The sequence below is a fragment of the Amphibalanus amphitrite genome, unplaced genomic scaffold, assembly GCF_019059575.1.
Source record: "Amphibalanus amphitrite isolate SeventyFive unplaced genomic scaffold, NRLGWU_Aamphi_draft 000256F_arrow, whole genome shotgun sequence".
NCBI lineage: Eukaryota > Metazoa > Arthropoda > Thecostraca > Balanomorpha > Balanidae > Amphibalanus > Amphibalanus amphitrite.
In genome coordinates this window covers 643,796-662,555 of record NW_024881751.1, presented here as the reverse complement: position 1 = coordinate 662,555, position 18,760 = coordinate 643,796, and the positions used below count along the sequence as shown (strand labels likewise).

The 18,760-nt window shown below is 49.7% G+C and overlaps 3 protein-coding genes across 20 annotated transcripts; 2 read left to right on the top strand and 1 right to left on the bottom strand.

The window, feature by feature from the left end:
* Positions 1–357: 357 nt before the first annotated feature.
* Positions 358–11,019, bottom strand: LOC122386586 (tetraspanin-9-like). 14 transcript variants are annotated; one of them, XM_043375906.1, is made up of 4 exons: positions 10,979–11,019; positions 5,260–5,372; positions 1,612–2,827; positions 358–965 (listed from the first exon to the last, which is right to left on the bottom strand). In XM_043375906.1, the coding sequence occupies exons 3-4, from the start codon at positions 2,329–2,331 to the stop codon at positions 864–866; spliced, it is 822 nt and encodes a 273-aa protein (XP_043231841.1). In that variant the 5' UTR covers positions 2,332–2,827; positions 5,260–5,372; positions 10,979–11,019; the 3' UTR covers positions 358–863. The 14 variants fall into 14 exon arrangements, with proteins under 14 accessions (XP_043231841.1, XP_043231839.1, XP_043231846.1 ...); XM_043375904.1 differs by having other exon boundaries at positions 10,922–11,014; XM_043375911.1 differs by having other exon boundaries at positions 1,612–2,603; positions 10,979–11,005.
* LOC122386591 (tetraspanin-9-like) lies at positions 8,922–9,338 on the top strand. Its single transcript, XM_043375918.1, has one exon. It carries the CDS (start codon positions 8,922–8,924, stop codon positions 9,336–9,338), a length of 417 nt encoding a protein of 138 aa, XP_043231853.1.
* LOC122386585 (serine/threonine-protein phosphatase 5-like) lies at positions 10,057–17,605 on the top strand. 5 transcript variants are annotated; one of them, XM_043375898.1, is made up of 9 exons: positions 10,057–10,101; positions 12,986–13,061; positions 13,362–13,603; positions 13,961–14,111; positions 14,675–14,796; positions 15,148–15,418; positions 16,030–16,480; positions 16,868–16,949; positions 17,254–17,605. In XM_043375898.1, exons 1-9 carry the CDS (start codon positions 10,072–10,074, stop codon positions 17,311–17,313), a joined length of 1,485 nt encoding a protein of 494 aa, XP_043231833.1. In that variant the 5' UTR covers positions 10,057–10,071; the 3' UTR covers positions 17,314–17,605. The 5 variants fall into 5 exon arrangements, with proteins under 5 accessions (XP_043231833.1, XP_043231836.1, XP_043231835.1 ...); XM_043375901.1 differs by lacking the exon at positions 10,057–10,101 and adding an exon at positions 11,279–11,320; XM_043375900.1 differs by lacking the exon at positions 10,057–10,101 and adding an exon at positions 11,329–11,361.
* The last annotated feature ends 1,155 nt before the right edge of the window (positions 17,606–18,760 follow it).

Genomic DNA, 18,760 nt, shown 5'->3' with positions numbered 1-18,760 from the left:
TGGGTTAGGTCCTTTCGGTCTGAAAAGACCATTGCAGAGCCGGAAGGATGATAGGAATTAGGGGGTGGCATTGGTCTGGGCGAGCCCTCTGGTGAGTTGCCGGGACTGAGCCCGTCCAGAGGACAGGCCGAGCAGACCCCAAGCACTCAGCACACCCGGCTACGGGCGTCCTCGGCTTACGGGCAACCCCGCGTGGGATAAAGTTGCCCGTCCAACCCGGATCAGGGGGTTGAGACGTGGAGGAGAAGGATTTGACTATTCTGACTTCTGACGGAAATGACGGAACGGTGACGACGTTCAATGTGTGTACCATCACTTTGCATGAGTGTGCGAAATAAGTATTTGCGAGTATCACGCTTGTAGTATGTTCGAAGCATTTGTATTGCTATGGATCACAGCGATGGTCAAGTTCCTATTCACATCACGTGAGACTCAACCCATCCCACCGCCTCTTCTGTCCATCCCACCTTCCCAGGCCCGGAAAAAATCGTGAAAACAATTTTTTGAACCACATAACCGACTGGGGTTATTCCTCACATAAGATCAGCTAAGGTGTTCATTAGGTATAATATAAAGAACGCCAAAATATCAATTTAAGCCAATATGAACTCAGAGCTGAACATAACACCGACATCAAAATTGTGCATCAACTAAAAAGAAATAGGTAGATATTTCCTCGAAATCAAAGAAGCCAGTATGATCTAGCAGTAGGTATACCTACATTCAGTGCCTGGTTTGTAGGCATACCTACATATATGCATGTCTAGTATGTAGGCACTATATGGCTATATATACAATATGCCAAAAGTCCAACCTGCTGACCGGAATCAGCATTCAACCTTCTGCCGATCGCATCGACGTCGTTAGTACGTGCCCCGGTAGTAACGGCCTCGAAGCCTGGGCTTGAAGCGCCAGTTGTTGGGGTTCAACTGATTGGCGTGGTTGTCGAGATCCGCCTGCGTATGCTGGAAAAAGACGTGAAACACAGGTCAGTAAATAACCAATAATCATGGTGAACAGACCTCAAAGCCAGACCTGGCCCTGTGTCGATAAGAGATAAGACTGAGAGCAGGCGAGGACATAAGGTCGAGTGACTGATCTGTGCCAGTATCTTACAATGCTAGCACGCTTTGTTTTGAACTGCACCGGGCCACGACGGCCTCTTTATGGGGTCAAGGAGAAATAACCAACGTCGCAGACACTGGTCCAAGGGTTCCTCGACCCTTATAGTTACTCCGGCCTCCGACCGCGCCAGGTAGCATCAGGTCGAATCGCAAATCTTGAATCCTTGAACTCAGCTCACCAAAATGATCGAATGTTCAAATGGGTGCCCCACGTTTTTTTTTTCTTCAATTGCCTGTCCCTATATGGTTGACCTTCAAGACGGACAAGTGTGAACAACTCAAAAATGAATCTTCAAATAATTAGGTTAATTGTAAACTTTTATTTACGATTGTGATACTTTTATTACGGTTACGATTATTTACGGTTATTTAAATCACGATTATTGACGGCCGGCGACGCATAATTAGGAATGTTCATTGTTCATGTCTTGATTTAATCACACATAGGTAACATTTTATATCGTAAAATAAACGGGAATGTCCTTACCCCGGCGATAAGCGGTTCAGTCGTCGATGTATCTGCGTGGCTGTCGCCAGATGCTGCGCTGCATAGCGTCACGGTGATCAGCAACATCAGGCTGGCGGTAGCCGTGGCCAGCGCCACGGACCAGCGCCTCTGGCCGGCCACCAGCGCCTGCACGGCCGGCGCACAGCCGGCGCTGAACGCGCCCTCCGCGGAGCTGCAGTTGGCCACCGCGGCCCGCTCGCAGCAAGAGTCCGGCACCGTGTCGTTGCCGAGCACTGGCGCCCAGTCGGCGGCGCCGCTGGGTCCACAGCAGCGCAGCGCTCGCTGCACGTGGTCCCAGTCGCGCGCGATGGACGACTTGTTCCGGTACTGCTCCAGCGAGGCGTTCATGGTAGCGGTGACGTGGTCCAGCGTCCCGCCGGCAGGTTCACCAGTGATGTCATCCAGACGAGCAGCCACGAAAAAGAACGCCAGCAGCAGTAGCATGCCGGCGAGCAGCAGCTTAGACTGGCACGACAGCAGGATGAGCAGCAGTAGCAGCAGGCCGGCGCCGCCAAACACGGTCGTCCAGACGTCGCTCGACACACAGAAGTCTGCCCAGATACACTGCCCGCCGTCCAGTCGGGCCACGGCCAGAGCCTCGGTGTCGGCGAGCCGGCTCACCCCGACCCCCAGCAGGGTGCCGGACATCGCCAGCACAGACACGGACAAAAGCGTCACGCAGCAGCAGCCGCACCCCATCGTGGCTGGTCGCGCCGGCGCAGAGCCACCTGCCACTGAGCTTCAACGGGCCGATAGGTGCAGGAAGGTCATCCGCTATCTGTCGCGCTATCTGGCTGGACTTGCTATCGTATCTGTCTCATGTCTGATGTCCCACTGTCTGGCTGTTGCTATCCACCGCGCGGACAGCACGGTCTTCCCACTCAACCCGGCACGGAAGGGGCAGCCGAGTACACGGGCAGGCGAAGGAGCGCCAGGGCCGACCGCACTGGTCCGGGGGGCGGAATCAGAAGCTGCTCGGGCAGGGACATTGCTACGTCGGCACGGTGCTACGTTTCCCGGTCATGACAGCTCATAGAGGAAGACTGAGCTATTTTCTGATGACTTTTTCAGCAGTGACTAGCGGCATCGTACCCTTCAATGAAAATTGAATAACCCTGAACCCGCCCCCCCCCCCCCCCGCTCGATCAAGGCCAAGGGCACAGCTCAGGCATACCCGACCTCTTCCCCTGGCAACCTGCCGGCGGAAAAATATGACTTTAATCACACCACTTTCCCGAACTTTTCTGTTACCATTTAATCCCACGATATGCAAGAGCATAGACAACAGTAGAATGGCAAGATGCAACAATATTAATCGTTCGAGGGCGGATACAGTTGTAGCAAAACAAAAAAAAATTTGCACAGCTCTATTCCTTGAATAATTCTCATCAACGCCTTATTCCTAGTTAAGCGAATTAGTCCACCCTGGTTGAATAAATAAGGCGATTTCGCCAAAAGGTCACGGAATCCCGACCGAAAACGGCCGCGCTCAACTTTAACCCGCTCCCCACTGGGGTCTGCGTAACACGCCCTACTGGGGGGGGGGGGCTATTCATAGCCCCCCTCCTAGCTCCGAAACTACTGGGCCGATCGTCAAAATTCAAACGGCGTCTGATAGCCCCGGAAAAACTGCCGAGCGAGACCTAATTTCATTGACCTCAAGGTCACAGATAACGTCACAGGTCAGGTCAAAGTAAAAATTATTAGCATTTTGGCTTCTTCACGTTTTGGGCTCTGGCCGCCGTCTTACAAGTCATATCAGGCTCATTTTTGGTTCACACACTCGTAAACAGATGCTCTAGATACTCTGAGGGTATCAAACTTGTACTTTGATTTTCAGGTCAAGGTCAGGTCATCACAGGTCACGAAAATATTATATCATCCGTCGGTCACGTGACACATGTTTTATGGTCCATTTAGGCCAAAAATTTCGAATTTGATGTCGTCTGTGTCATTCGAGGTCATTTTGAGTCAAATTTAGCTTAGGTCAGGTCACTTTCAGGTCCAAAAAGGTCAAATTTTGAAGTTAAAATTTTTCAACAAAGGTGTCTATTGGATGCGGTTTGAGCTCAGGAACACGATGGTGCTATTTATATTGGCGTACGATGTGAAATTCGTGCTGAAAAAAAAAATTGATTTGAAAAATTAATAATTATTAATTTTTTGCAATAATGCGTATAACTTGGCCATATTTGAAGATATTTAGCTAAACTTGCTAGAGTTAGTCATAATAATGCGTTCTATCACATATATTCCGGGTTTTTCGAAAAGTCAAAAAAAAATGAAAAAAATGTAAAAATAAAAATTTTGAATTTTATTATATAAAATTTTCGAAATTTTTCAATATTTCGAAAAACCGAGATAGCAGTTTGATAGCGCAGTCTATTCTGAGTCCTCTCATGCAAAGAAATTGGATCTAGCTTAAAAACTGAGCTCTTGGGAGCGATTGCCGTGGTTCAATGTTTTGCGTCGAAATCGGCCGCTCATGACGTCACTCTGACGTCATTTCCGGCCGACCTATGGTAGGTACGAAGTTCAAATTTTGACAATTGATGCAGCCGAAGGTACTGAAAGTTTGGCGTCGATACGTCAAGCGGTTTGGAAGTTATTGCAGAAAAACGGGAGGGGGCTATAAATAGCCCCCCCCAGTGGGGCGCGGGTTAAGGGCATGTAGATTGGGCGGATAGGGTTTCCCAGGTATTGGCTTCAAAACAACGAATTCGGCTCCCGCATGCGTCCAAGTGATCCGCCTCGTTCCTAGTTAAGCTCTAATTAGATCAAGTGACTCATAAGGAGCGAAAAAGCGACAAAAAGCATTGATTTCCCTATGGCGGCGGGCTGGCGGGTTCCCATACGGCGCACCGGCTATTTCCACTTTTGATACACCAAGAATCTTGGACACACCATGGACACGAGACGGCACAAAGCTTGTCACGCCAGCTTGACGTTCAAAGAATGTTCATTGTTCAATGACCACTGAACATGCGTGTGTGAGATGAGCGTTTGGAAGTACCGCGCAGCGCGCTCGTAGACTATTCGACGCATTTTTATCGCTGCGGATCGCGGAGTTCCTATATTGACACTACGTGAGAGCGAGACTACCCATGTCACCGCCTCTTCTTGCCATCCCATGCGGTCCCACCTTCCCAGGTCCGGGAAAAATAGTGGAAACAATTTAGTAAACCATAGAGGGGACTAGGATTATTCCTCGCACAATATCAGCTAGGGTATTAGTATTAACTATCCAAAACACCAAATTTGGGCATCATATGACGGTGACCAACATCGCACTGCGCATCGCAAAACAAATATCTGACATCTTCTCGAAGTCAAATAATAAATATCCCGTTATAGCCTGTACCGATACGGTGCCTGGTAAGCAAGCATGAAGTGGCTGCAATACAAAGGACACAGGCGGCGGAACGGGGAGGGCACCGGGGCACCGTGCCCCCCTTTGATTTTGGCATTTTAACATTAGCCCAACATTAGCCCTATGGGCGTTGCGTGGAAAGAATGGGACCACAAGTCGGCAGTGCCCCTCCCCCCCCTTAATTGAAGGTGTTCCGCCGCTACCAAGGCCGTATATAGGGCCGCTACTGACAAAGCAAGCCAGTCATTAGTCGTAACCTGCTGACGAACGATCTCAAAGGTGGCGTTCACCGGCCGCGAAGCTTGGGCTTGAAGCGCCAGTTGTTGGGATTCAACTGGTTGGCGTGGTTGTCGAGATCCGCCTGCGTGCGCTGGAAAAATACAAAAACAAATTTCACATCATTGTGAACCGACATCAAAGACAGGTCAGGTACAAATAAGAGGGGACCCGTCGAGGGGAGGTAGAGTGGCTTATCCGAAGTCCGAACCATTACTAGCTCTATTAGGGGCTTGAATGTAGTGAGCATGGAATGCCGACACGAGGTGGGAGGGGAGGGGCAGAGGGGTGAGTAGAGACCCGAGGCGTGGCGCGGGGAAGGACATGAGAGCGGCCCGAGTCAAGAGGGGAGGGGACCGGGCCGAGGCCGAGCCCAGATAAGGCACTCACATTACACAGAGGGAGGGAGAGGTAGCACGCTTTGTTTTGCACTGCACCGGGCCACAATCGCTCCGTGATCGGGCGAGGTAGAAATAACGAACGTCGCAGGCACTGCTCCAAGCAAAGCCGTCGTCTTGTTGGGTTCCTGGAGTCTGGAGCCCTAGTCACTCCGGCCAGATAGCATTAGATCGAGTCACAATCTTGATCTCGCATGTCCATAAAGTTAGCGTCGTATTCGTATTCGGATTCAAATTCGAGTAATGATTTCGCTCAAAATTGGCATACAGATAGCCCATGGCACGCTGAGTTCGAAAATGGTGACCTTTTTTTCCTAGGTCAAACCGTTTGACCTTGAGAGGTCAAAATACTGCGTACCCTGTAGAATCTTTGTTTATGGTCCGATTTGAAAAATTCGACCACCAGTGTGTTTGTCTCATCGAGAAGCAGTAGCACATTCAAAAAATCCGAGGTCAAGGTCATAGGTCAAGGTCAAGGTCACTTAAAACGTTAATTTTAGTCCCCGTACCCTGTAGAATCTTTGTTTATGGTCCGATTTGAAAATTTCGGCCACCACCGTGTTCGTCTCATCGAGAAGCAGTAGCACATTTGAAAAAATCCGAGGTTAAAGTCATAGGTCAAGGTCAAGGTCACTTTAAACGTTAATTTACGTTAAAGCGTCCTCTCCGTGGCCGAGTGGATAAAAGCGCCGGAGTTCGCCGCTTAGCCGGAAGTGAGAGCCCGGTTCAAGCCCCGGTGCGGGCGGCCACATTTAGCTCCTACGTGTAATGGCGTGCGTGTCTGTGGCAGGGGCCGCACAGAAGCCAGGTAACGTGAGTGAGCGGAGAGGACCGTGTCCAGTCGTTAGGGCACGTTAAACGTTCGGACAAAATTCTGCCATACAACTGGAATTGCGCGATCGGGTGGTGGGATTAGGGTCAGCACAACAAGCTATGCTTAGTGCGGGCTCTGATTCCTCAAATCCACCCATTCAGCCGTTCGGACTAAATTTATAAAAAAAAAAATAGTCCCCGTGCCCTGTAGAATCTTTGTTTATGGTCCAATTTGAAAATTTCGGACACCACTGTGTTCGTCTCATCGAGAAGCAGTAGCACATTTGAAAAAATCCGAGGTCAAGGTCATAGGTCAAGGTCAAGGTCACTTTAAACGTTAATTTTAGTCCCCGTACCCTGTAGAATCTTTGTTTATGGTCCGATTTAAAAATTTCGGCCACCACTGTGTTCGTCTCATCGAGAAGCAGTAGCACATTCGAAAAAATCCGAGGTCAAGGTCATAGGTCAAGGTCAAGGTCACTTTAAACGTTAATTTTAGTCCCCGTACCCTGTAGAATCTTTGTTTATGGTCCGATTTAAAAATTTCGGCCACCACTGTGTTCGTCTCATCGAGAAGCAGTAGCACATTCGAAAAAAAATCCGAGGTCAAGGTCATAGGTCAAGGTCAAGGTCACTTTAAACGTTAATTTCAGTCCCCGTACCCTGTAGAATCTTTGTTTATGGTCCGATTTGAAAATTTCGGCCACCACTGTGTTCGTCTCATCGAGAAGCAGTAGCACATTTGAAAAAATCCGAGTTCAAGGTCATAGGTCAAGGTCAAGGTCACTTTAAACGTTAATTTTAGTCCCCGTACCCTATAAAATCTTCATTTTCGGCCACCACTGTGTTCGTCTCATCGAGAAGCAGTAGCACATTCGAAAAAATCCGAGGTCAATGTCATAGGTCAAGGTCAAGGTCACTTTAAACGTTAATTTTAGTCCCCGTACCCTGTAGAATCTTTGTTTATGGTCCGATTTGAAAATTTCGGCCACCACTGTGTTCGTCTCATCGAGAAGCAGTAGGAAATTTGAAAAAAATCCGAGGTCAAGGTCATAGGTCAAGGTCAAGGTCACTTTAAACGTTAATTTTAGTCCCCGTACCCTGTAGAATTGTAGAATCTTTGTTTATGGTCCGATTTGAAAATTTCGGCCACCACTGTGTTCGTCTCAGAAGCAGTAGCACATTCGAAAAAATCTGAGGTCAAGGTCATAGGTCATAGGCGTCACCAGACATTTTCGGTTGGGGGGGCAAAATCAAGTTTTGTGTTAAATCTTGCCTTTCCCCAGCCGTTACTCACTCGTTTTACATATCATTCGACGCGCAATGGTGCGAGGAATCCGATGGTGACAAAGTTTTCATTCTAGCTATAGCATGTATTTTTTTACAAAAAAAAATCAAAATTTTGAAATTTCTGAACAAAAACGACCGTTAGAATTACACTGAGTGGCTGCGATTGCCGACGCACTGCAGAGGGCCCCTGTGCAGACTCTCGTCGCTCATGATCATTACCCAGAAGAAGGTGAAAAACGCTCCATTTGAATCGGATCACCTCGCTAAAACCTCCATTCACGCATGCATGCCGAGGTTTTACGTGAAATGCATAGGGCTTATCCCAGCCGCCGATTGTAGCTTAGAATTGGGCATTCGGCGGAGACTGAGAGAGAATGTCGGAAGTGTGAATCGGAAGTACATCATTCATCCTTGCTGCAGTGAGAAGAAGTGTTTTGTTCACTCGAGTGTGAACAAAAAGTTTCTGGTTTTTCGAGTGAAGGGAAGCGCTGCAAACGCGACCAAAAATATTTAACGGAACCAAAAGTTACGCACGGCATAGCGGCAAGGGATCCCTTAGAGATAGGATTGCGACTTCCAGGCCATTTCAGGCCACTCAGGGTCAGTGTGGACAGTCAGAAGCCTGCTTAGGTTCCCGGAGATCGGCGTGGGTCACCCCAAACATTTACGTGTATGTGGTGCTTTAGGGCTTTCCGAGCCTAAGGTGGGCCCGGAAAGCCCTTTAGGGCACACGAGCTTTCAGAAGCCAGTGTGGGCGGCGGGCGCTAAGAGACTAGGCCCAGGGTGAGCCTGGAGCCCTCGAATAACAGTGTGAACCGTCGGGGTCTGTGTCGAATCCTACGTTGGTAGGAGGACATAAGAAACATGTGTTGCGGCCCTCAGAGGGACACGTGAGTTGTGACCCCTCAGATGCCGGGTTGGGGTCAGTAAAGTCTGTCGCCTCAAAAGTTCGGCTGAACTATCATAGGCCAGTTGAGGTTTTCAAAAATTTTCGAAGGCATCCTCAAAGATTCGTGTTGCCCTTCAGAGGTCTACGTATGTATAATGTCCTCAAAGATCCCTGTATGGGCCCTCTAGAGAACATGGACACCAGTGAGACTCTCAGAGGCCGGTTTGGGACGCTGGACCACGTCACCGCTACCATGAACGCCTCGCTGGAGCAGTACCGGAACAACTCGTCCACGGCGCGCGACTGGGACCACGTGCAGCGAGCGCTGCGCTGCTGCGGACCAACCGGCGCCGCCGACTGGGCGCCAGTGCTCGGCAACGGCACGGTGCCCGACTCGTGCTGCGAGCGGGCCGCGGCGGCCAACTGCAGCGGCGCAGAGGGCTCGTTCAGCGCCGGCTGTGCGCCGGCCGTGCAGGCGCTGGTGGCTGGCCAGAGGCGCTGGTCCGTGGCGCTGGCCACGGCTACCGCCAGCCTGCTACTGCTGCTTATCATCGTGATGCTGAGCGGCGCAGTGTGTGACGGTGACGTAGAGTCACAGGCACCACTGATCGTCAGGGTAAGGAGGGACATTCCCGTTAATTTTACGATGCGAGATGCCATGTTTGTTTAAATCAGGATATCAACATTCCTCCCTAATCAATGTCCATAAAGTTAGCGTCGTATTCGTATTCGGATTCAAATTCGAGTAATGATTTCGCTCAAAATTGGCATACAGATAGCCCATGGCACGCTGAGTTCGAAAATGGTGACCTTTTTTTCCTAGGTCAAACCGTTTGACCTTGAGAGGTCAAAATACCGCGTACCCTGTAGAATCTTTGTTTATGGTCCGATTTGAAAAATTCGACCACCAGTGTATTCGTCTCATCGAGAAGCAGTAGCACATTCAAAAAAATCCGAGGTCAAGGTCATAGTTCAAGGTCAATGTCACTTTAAAAATCGCCGTACCCTATAAAATCTTCATTTTTGGAGCTATCCGAAAATTTCGGCCACCACTGTGTTCGTCTCATCGAGAAGCAGTAGCACATTTGAAAAAATCCGAGGTCAAGGTCATAGGTCAAGGTCAAGGTCACTTTAAACGTTAATTTTAGTCCCCGTACCCTGTAGAATCTTTGTTTATGGTCCGAGTTAAAAATTTCGGCCACCACTGTGTTCATCTCATCGAGAAGCAGTAGCACATTCGAAAAAATCCGAGGTCAAGGCAGATAGGCAACAATAACTTGCAGGAATACATCATTTATCTTTCTATTATTCTCATTTAGTGGTATCCTCAGCACCACAACAGATACCTATAGCATTGTTGTACTTTACCTTCACTACATTTGATAACAATTCACAATTTTTAAATGTCAAGAATACAAAAACTGAAGCAGCAGGTAAAAACCATATAATAAATATAAAAGCACTACAACAATGATAATTAGGGGTTTGAAAATTTCATTTTGCCATTTTACACAAATACTGATTGTTTAGTATGCCATTCATGATACAAAAATAACATACAGTGTGATTTCCTCAAAACAGCTTTTACGTGATGGACAGTGGCTCTGTCTTTTTCCCATTCACAAGGTCAAAGGGACAATTTCTTAGTTTTGAGGTAACACTTTTTGCAAACCTACCACATTTTTCTACCTTTTTAAATAAAAATCTCACCGTCATGGGCCTTTTTTCAACCGTAACGATACATTTGAAGTCAAAAGTGTACCAAAATGAATCAAAAAATTGATTCCATGCCCATATTTGGTCATGGCTCCTCCCACCAGAATCAAATTATTGATGCCTCCATATTTTGATTCCAAAAGTCTAGTTTGCCCAACTGATTTGTGGTAAATGGTAATGTCATTTGTTTTGAAGCTTTGTTTTTGGCAGTGGCTCGTTCGTCTGTTCTACGCAATGCTTGTGCTATGACAACCAGAGTACACTGATAGTTTACACTGCACAGTGGCTCATAGTGAACATAGGACATGCACTGTGCACTAGTTATGATTGAGGCGACCTCTGCAAAGCATGGCAATGAGTCTATGAGTTGCATCAGCCAGGGTGACAAGTCTGCACCAGCTACACCAACCAAGCTGGAAAGCTTCATGAGCATGTACCAAACAAGTCCATATATTCTGCTTGAAATTGGTTTCTGATGATAGAAACTGCATTTAAAACAGCAATTACTCCCTTTCCGGCTCTCTGTGTTTCAAGTACCTAATTAGGTAGCTCTAAAGGCTGAGCTACACTACGCGTGACCGTCCAGGAAATTACGTGCGTGATCTGCAGATCTGTGATTGCGAGACTCCCTTGACATCGGTTTCTGCGTTTTTCCAGAATTTCCGTGAATTATTTTATGCTGACGTAATAATAACAACTAATAAATGTTTTCGCAACAAACGCTTACCTAAGTTTGCTACCTTCTATACTATTTCATCAATAATAAATTCATTAGGTAAATAAAACATCAAAAACACATGAAAATTAAAGAAACAATTATCATTTACGTCACTTGGAGGATTCATACGGTGCGCCACCAAGTGCGCCAACAGCTGTCTCATATCACGCAATCACGCAGATTCTGCAAAAAAGTTCGTAGCTCTGAACTTAATATCGGTACGGAACATCCTGACCGTCCTGACTATCCGGCATTTCCTGTACTGAACGTCCGGCATTTCCTTGACTGAATCTGCGTGACCCCAGTGTAGCCGACCCTGTGTATTTCCTATCAGCTGAACTTGACCTGCGTACCAATTTTCTGCAAAACCCGCAAACTCGCAGATCACGGACGTAGGATCCCGCATAGTGTAGCTAGACCTTGACACTAAAATATAATGACAATGATCATGCTGGAGCAGTAGTTCAGCACAAGTGTCTTGTCACAGCCCTCGCAAAATCTGCACCACTGACCATGGCTGTGGAGTCGGAGGTCTGTCGGAGTCGACGGTTCTGCCCGGAGTCGGAGTTAACTCCGCATGGCTCACTATCCGTCATGCCCTGCACCTGTTTGCTTGATACTATGCTCGTTGACCTTTCGAAATTCAAATTTTGTTGTAGAAAGGCCATAGGTAGGTATTCCTGTTTTGGACGAGCGTTTTCAGCGAAAGCAGAAGGCGGCGGATTCTTTAGGACCTGCTTTGAATTCTGCATGCTGTTTATAAAGCATATTTGCGATTCAAGGCCCTGGAAGGCACAAAGGATCTTTTCCAGCAAAATAAAAACATCTCCATTATGAACTCTATTATCATGATACGGACTGTAAGGAAAACGTCCGTAGTCAGAGTCCGACTCCGACTCAGAGAGTCGGAGTCGGAGACGGAATCGATTTTGAAGCCGGAGTCAGAGTCGGAGTCACCCGAAAATCCATCGACTCCGCAGCACTGCCACGTCTGGTAATCCATGGTAAATCCGTAAAAAAGCACTGTAAATTCCGGAAAACTGTGCGACATCTCTAAGTCCGCAGCAAATTGCGCATAGGCAGATTGCCGGTGCGCCTCCGAGATCTCGTCAACGCTACCATGTTATGCAGTCTGGTCATTGGTCGGATGATAGGGGTGGGACGTGCATAAGAAGCTCCGCTTAGTGTGGGCTTCAACTCAATTCATCCATCCAAACATCTGGTCTAAATTTATTACTTATTTGGCCCTGACTGGGCTACGGCGGAACAAGCGCACAGTGGCAGTGCGGAGTAGGCACCAGGCTCTCTTATCGTCTTATCACTGGTGGACTAGCGCTTTTTATCGGTACGGCCGGCATTTGAGTAATCGGAAGGGGGGGGGGGGGGCATGTCGGTAACAGCGTCCTCTGATGCCTGGGTAGAAGCCTGAGAAAGGATCAGTGGCCTGATCTAACCTAAACCAACCTAATCGAAGCTCACGTGCAACACCACTTGCACTTCTATTGCTTTTGGTACTCAAACTTTCCGATTTTCATTTATCTTCATGAAGACGACTTTGCAACATGCTCTCCGAAGTCCGATGAGTGTCCGGTCGCCGTATGTGGGCTAAAGATCACATGATCGTATGCCCTCAGAATGAAAAAGTACAATCGAATGAACCTTAGCATCTACCACAAACATGTGGCTCAAGCTTCGTTGTTTGATTTCGACAAACTTTCGTCAGCATGTATTTTGGAGCCATGAACCAAGGAACCAGAATTACAACCCTCAAAGGCGCTTGGCTCTACATGGCTCTACCATGTCTTTAGGCATCTAATCTGGATTTTTTTTTGTCATCAAACCCGTTAAAAATGCTTTTGATAGATTCCCTGTTCCTTTCACAGACATCTACAAAGTCAGACGAAGATAGAAAAGCGGAGGCAGAGGCATTTAAAACTCAAGCAAATGAACGTTTTACTGGTAAGTCGGGGCACACGAACATGCTTACTTTGGCTTAGCTCATGGAAGAGACAAAACTTCAGTGTTTTGTCACGTAAGTAATGATAGTGTTCCACTTTTCAGAGCAACACTTTATTTTACTTCACCATGTGCTTGTTTTTCAAATCGCAGCAGATTCATTTTATCATGGCTAACAGGGGAGAAACTGTCCTTTCAAGCCTCGGCAGTTGTCCCAGGATTCCCTTGCATTGCCTGACCTGACCGAAAGCAATTGACCTGGTAATCCCCGTCATCGTCCTGACCTGCGTTCTCCACCGGCAGCGGAGTGCTATGAAGAGGCGATCGACTTGTACACGAAGGCGATCGAGCTGTGTCCGAACAGCCACGTGTACCACGCCAACCGAAGCGCCGCACACCTCCGACTGGAGAACTTTGGCTACGCGCTGACGGACGCGTCGCGAGCCATCGAGCTCGATAAGACCTACGTCAAAGGCTACTACCGGCGTGCCGCCTCCTACATGGGCATGGGAAAGTGGAAACAGGCCGAACGGGACTTTGAGAGCGTGAGTAGAATACAGATCGTCGGCGGTGGCTGTGGCGTTGGCCGTGAATGATCCGTAGAAGGAGGGCCATGCGGAGTGCATAATACAGGCATGCTTTAGACCTACTGTACTTACACCACAAACACTGGGTTAAAATAGCATGAATAGTCTCAGAAAGGTAACTCAAACGTCAGTTTTACCCGTGCTTTTTATCACACCCGTTAAATTATAATCAGTCCAATGTGTGTAACGCAGAGCCACGATGTGCAGGCGCAGGCTGTGAGTAACAAATGACCAGACTCCACACACTGTGCGCTCCCTATCATGAGACGGCCGTCGCGTGTCCACCCACTCACCGCCCTCACGGATCTTCCCCAGGTGGTGAAGGCACGACCACGGGACAAGGACGCGCGAGAAAAGTACAACAAGTGCCGGACCATCGTGAACCGACTGCGGTTCGAACGCGCCATCGCGGTAGACGATGAGCCCCAGAAGACGGTCGCCGAACTGATAAACATCGAGTCGATGAGTGAGTGGGCATCTCCCTGTGGTGTGGGGTGTATAGTGTCATGGCTTGGTGAAAATGTGACTGAAACTATCCCTTAGATTTCAGGAAGGAGAGTAGGCCATCAATTCATTCAACTTGTCCTTGTGGCCGCCTCCATATTCTGCCTTGGACCGGCGGCCTAGATCCCTCCGTTGACGCCAGCTGCCGCTTTTCACCGCTGGGACGGCGGGTTCAGTCCTCCTAGACATTGACAGGCCCTGGATAGTCGCCTGTTGGTGGCGGGGTGTGGCCCCTCTCTAGACATTGTCAGGCTCGGGGACGGTGGCCTGTGTCCCCTTTCAGACCCGGGTGGGATCGGGACAGCGGACTGTGTCCTTCCCTAGATTTTAGCCGCGGGCCCTAGTCTGCCGTAATGGGACACCGAGCCGTGCCCCATGATTAGGCAGGCGGGCTGGGAGCGGCGGACTGTGTGTATGTCCCTTTTCAGACACGGGCGAGATCGGGGCGGTGGGTTGTGCCCCTCCTTAGATAGGTGGTTCGGGGCGGCGGCCTCTGTTGCTGACCGTCGCGACCTCTGCCGACAGCGATCGAGGATGACTACGCCGGTCCGTCACTACAGGACGGAAAGGTCACACCCGAGTTCATGGTCGAACTCATGTCCTGGTTCAAAGACCAGAAACTATTGCACACCAAGTATGCCTTCAAGGTATGTTCCGACACCGGTGGAAGGCCTAGGCACGCTGATAGTTTTCCTTATAGTGAACCTAGCCGTTATGACAGATTGTGGTATCTTTGTCGCTATGACATGAGATACGTTGTGTAGCTGGAAGGGTTTCTTACTGCAGTGTTAACTTACGGGGACCACAGTAATGGACAGCCAATGCAGACTTCACGGTTCAGTCTATTCACACTTGATAATGAAGCGTTGTACTTCATTATCGGTGAACTTTGACCGCCCATGCGCTGAGGGGTGGAACCGAAGCTGCTTAGAGATAATGTTCAGACCGACTGACCCGCGGTACCGTATGAAAACAGCCGCCCCCACTGCTCGCCGCAGATCCTGCTGGACATGAAGGAGTACCTGGTGAAGCAGCCCTCGCTGGTGGACGTCTCGATTCCGGCCGAGAGCAAGTTCACCGTGTGCGGCGACGTACACGGACAGTACTACGACTTGTTGAACATCTTCAAACTGAACGGCGTGCCGTCCGAAACAAACCCGTACCTGTTCAATGGGGACTTTGTCGACCGGGGATCGTTCTCCGTCGAGTGCATCCTGACGCTGTTCGGTTTCAAGCTGCTGTACCCCAACCACTTCTTCATGTCCAGAGGTGAGACTGGCTGGAGGGCGTCCATGGCTATTCGGCAGTCGGGATGTACAGAAACGTAGCTCACACATTCATTTAGTGTGTTCGGTTGAGCGAGGTTGTCAGTCTTAGTACATAAGTGTAAGCTGTAACAGTGTGGATATTGCTGCTAGCTTCTGTCCCTGGTTTATTCGCTTTTGGTGGAGCCTTTCATTAGCTTATGAGCTCACGACCTAGGTTATAAATTATCAATCATTATACGGCTGTAATATTTGGTGACAGATAAATATCGGTCCTCTACGTCAGCTCACACTGTCTTTTTTGCCGACCGCGTCGTTGGTTATTAGTATTCAGTGTTTATGTGACGGATTATTGCCATTATCTCGGGGTATACCTACTAGCTGGGTGTCGGATCAGCTGGCACCTTCTGAGTTTTACGTCTTTGTCCTGTATCCCTGCTCTCTGCCTGTGTCTTACGTCCGTTGGTGCGCCTTATCTGTGTTTGTGTTCTTTGTTTGTGTTTTTAGCCTGTAACCTGTGCCCGCACTCCGCGACCTGTGTCCTGTGTCCGTACCCTTTTTCCGCACATTCCTTGTGACCTGGCCAGACCTGACCTATCTCTATTCTTCCGCCAGGTAACCACGAGAGTGAGACCATGAACCAGATGTACGGGTTTGTCGGCGAGGTGAGCGCCAAATACTCGTCCCGGATGGCAGAGCTGTTCACCGAGGTGTACAACTGGCTGCCGCTCTGTCACGTGCTGAACGGACGCGTGTTCGTCACGCACGGCGGACTGTTCTCGCGTGACGGCGTAACGCTGGACGAGCTGCGCGCGGTAGAGCGCGGCCGTCAGCCGCCCGAGGAGGGTCTTATGTGCGAGCTGCTGTGGTCGGACCCGCAGCCGCAGCCCGGCAGAGGTCCGTCCAAACGCGGCGTGGGCTGCCAGTTCGGCCCCGACGTGACGGCCGAGTTCTGCGGGACCAACGGACTCGACTATGTGATCCGGTCACACGAAGTCAAGGCCGAGGGCTATGAGGTGTCACACGGTGGAAAGTGCATCACCGTCTTCTCAGCGCCAAACTACTGGTGAGCGGCGCTGGGGGTCGTACAGGGCTGCTCGACAGGGTGCTGATTCCACATTGATGGAGTAGTGTGGTAAATAGATTCAGTGTAGGTGGAGAATGGTACGCTTTTCAACCCATGTATCGCACCCTTCATTGGTCTTTGGGGTGTTGCTGACAGGTCTTAGCTTGTTCGTTCATTGAATTGCCAAGCTTTGTCTCAAATTTATTTAGTTTATCGCATTGTTTTATAAAAAGAAGATATTCAAATAACTGGCTCGTTCCAAACTCAAGCTAGATCGATTTAATCGGCATCTTGCTCGGAGTTTACGATTGTTTCATAAATATTCCTAAGATCGGAGTTTATTCCTTTTTAAGTCTGGTGACCTCAAACGGCGCTTTTTCTTTCCAGTGACACAATGAACAACAAGGGCGCATTTATCACGTTAACTGGAGGAGATATGACCCCAAAGTACACTACCTACGAGGCTGTGGTAAGCTGCAGACTATTCTCACGAACTTTGTTTGCTTCTTGCTTATACCGTGTAGCTTCTTCAAGCATCCCAGATATCACTTCTGAAGGGATCTGCTTTAATCGAATCGATCGAAAAGCTAAATGGAACCTTCTCGTTTGCGTTCACCTAGTCGTGTTTGCAGAGCGATTCTTTTTGTTTACGACACGTCGTGATGACGTATCAATTGCTGAAAGTCGACAATGAAAGATAAATAATATAGAACAAGTCCCACCTCGCTCCACCCCATCTGAACTTTCCACTGACACCCTCTCCCCCCTTTCAGCCGCATCCGAACGTGAAGCCTATGGCGTACGCCAACTCACTGATGAGCATGTTCGTGTAACGGAGGTCGCCCTAGTCGCTGAGGACGCCGAGCTGGGTCTCGGCTCGGCCGGTGCCGGGCCAGCCGTGCTCGGCACGCGCTCTCCCGGGGCGCGCCGCCCGCGCGGCCGCTCAACCCTCGTTCAAAGTGTGTGACGCGCGCGATCGCCGACGGTTGTCGTATCTGGCCGTCCTGAGCGGCCGACCGGCGGCGCCAGAGTGTGATGACTGCAATGCCGTATCGTGTCTGTATTGTACCGAGGTAGGCGCAGCGCCAGAGGGCGCCGCAATACAATGACCCAGCCCGTACTCCATCTCAGGGTTGTCGAGGATCGGGTGGGAAGGGCTCTTTCGGGCCCTGGGGGATGTGGACAGTACAGTGGACACTGGCACAGTCGGGACAGTGGACACTTGAACAGGCGGGAGACTCGAGAACATTCTGACATCTGGCGGGAGGGACCGGTCCTTCCACTCAATGGCGAGACGTGTCGCGTGATGCAATGTCGAACGCGAGACGTTCATGAATCATGCACACACATTGCTTTCTTCGTCAATTTGATCTCTTTCAACCTCATTGTTTAGGTTTCAACTGTTGCTCAGGCGGTAATATTGAAACGTCAGCATTTGCATTCCTAGCTTGACGCGATCAGTTAGGGCATTTTTCCGGCGACGATCCTATTTGATGCTGCCTTTACGATCGATGATCAGTGATCACTGACCATCAGTAAAAGCCGGACACTTGCGGCAAAAATTGGCGCATCACCATACAATACCTGAATTCTGAGTCGCGATCCATTTGCTACGATTACCTTCACTTCTGTTTCGGCGTTTAGGAGAGGGGGGGGGGGGGGGGAAGTCATACACTCGCGAATATTTTTACTTGTTTCTGCATTTATGCAGGAAGGGGTGTAAGCCATACTCGCAGGATTTGGCCATGATTCCGTGCACGCCCCGTTATTCTGCCCCTACCCTCGCCCTCCTGTCCCTCCCCGCCTTCACCGGCGCTGATCTCAGCCTCCCTGTGCCGCCGGTGCGCCATTAGACGGGGAATTCCCGGACCCGGCCGGAGCGTCTGAAGTTGAACGCTGCAGTTTGTGGGCCGCAGGGCAGCGGCGGCGGGAGCGCTCTCTGGCCTGGGGGCTATAAACGTTGTTTTCTCATGTTTTCCCTCATGATGCCTCTTGCGTATCGTAGGATAAAATGATAACAGAAGAGTTGGGGAAAGTGGTGTGATGATAGTCATATTTTTTGCTGCCACGTTGCCAGGGGGAGCGGTCAGGTGTGCTTGGGGTGTGCCGATGGTCTCAATCGGACGGGGACGCGGACCTGAGTTCGCCCCTGGACCAGCGCGGTCGGCCCTGGCGCTCCGCCGCCTGTACTCCATGCCAATGCCCCTTCCGTGCCGGGCACCGTCCGGTCCGCCCCGACTGCGGCAGCGCAGTTGGAGAGCGGGTTCAGTGGGGAGTGTC

Bases quoted from the DNA above. Each gene is read 5' to 3' on its own strand.
- LOC122386585 (XM_043375898.1), top strand. From the start codon at position 10,072: ATGTCAAGAATACAAAAACTGAAGCAGCAG. The intron at 10,102-12,985 runs GTAAAAACCATA...TTCCTTTCACAG, and splicing joins TACAAAAACTGAAGCAGCAG to ACATCTACAAAGTCAGACGA. The intron at 13,604-13,960 runs GTGAGTAGAATA...GATCTTCCCCAG, and splicing joins CCGAACGGGACTTTGAGAGC to GTGGTGAAGGCACGACCACG.
- LOC122386586 (XM_043375906.1), bottom strand. From the start codon at position 2,331: ATGGGGTGCGGCTGCTGCTGCGTGACGCTTTTGTCCGTGTCTGTGCTG. The intron at 966-1,611 runs GTAAGGACATTC...GTCTTTTTCCAG, and splicing joins CTGAACCGCTTATCGCCGGG to CATACGCAGGCGGATCTCGA.
- LOC122386591 (XM_043375918.1), top strand. From the start codon at position 8,922: ATGAACGCCTCGCTGGAGCAGTACCGGAACAACTCGTCCACGGCGCGC.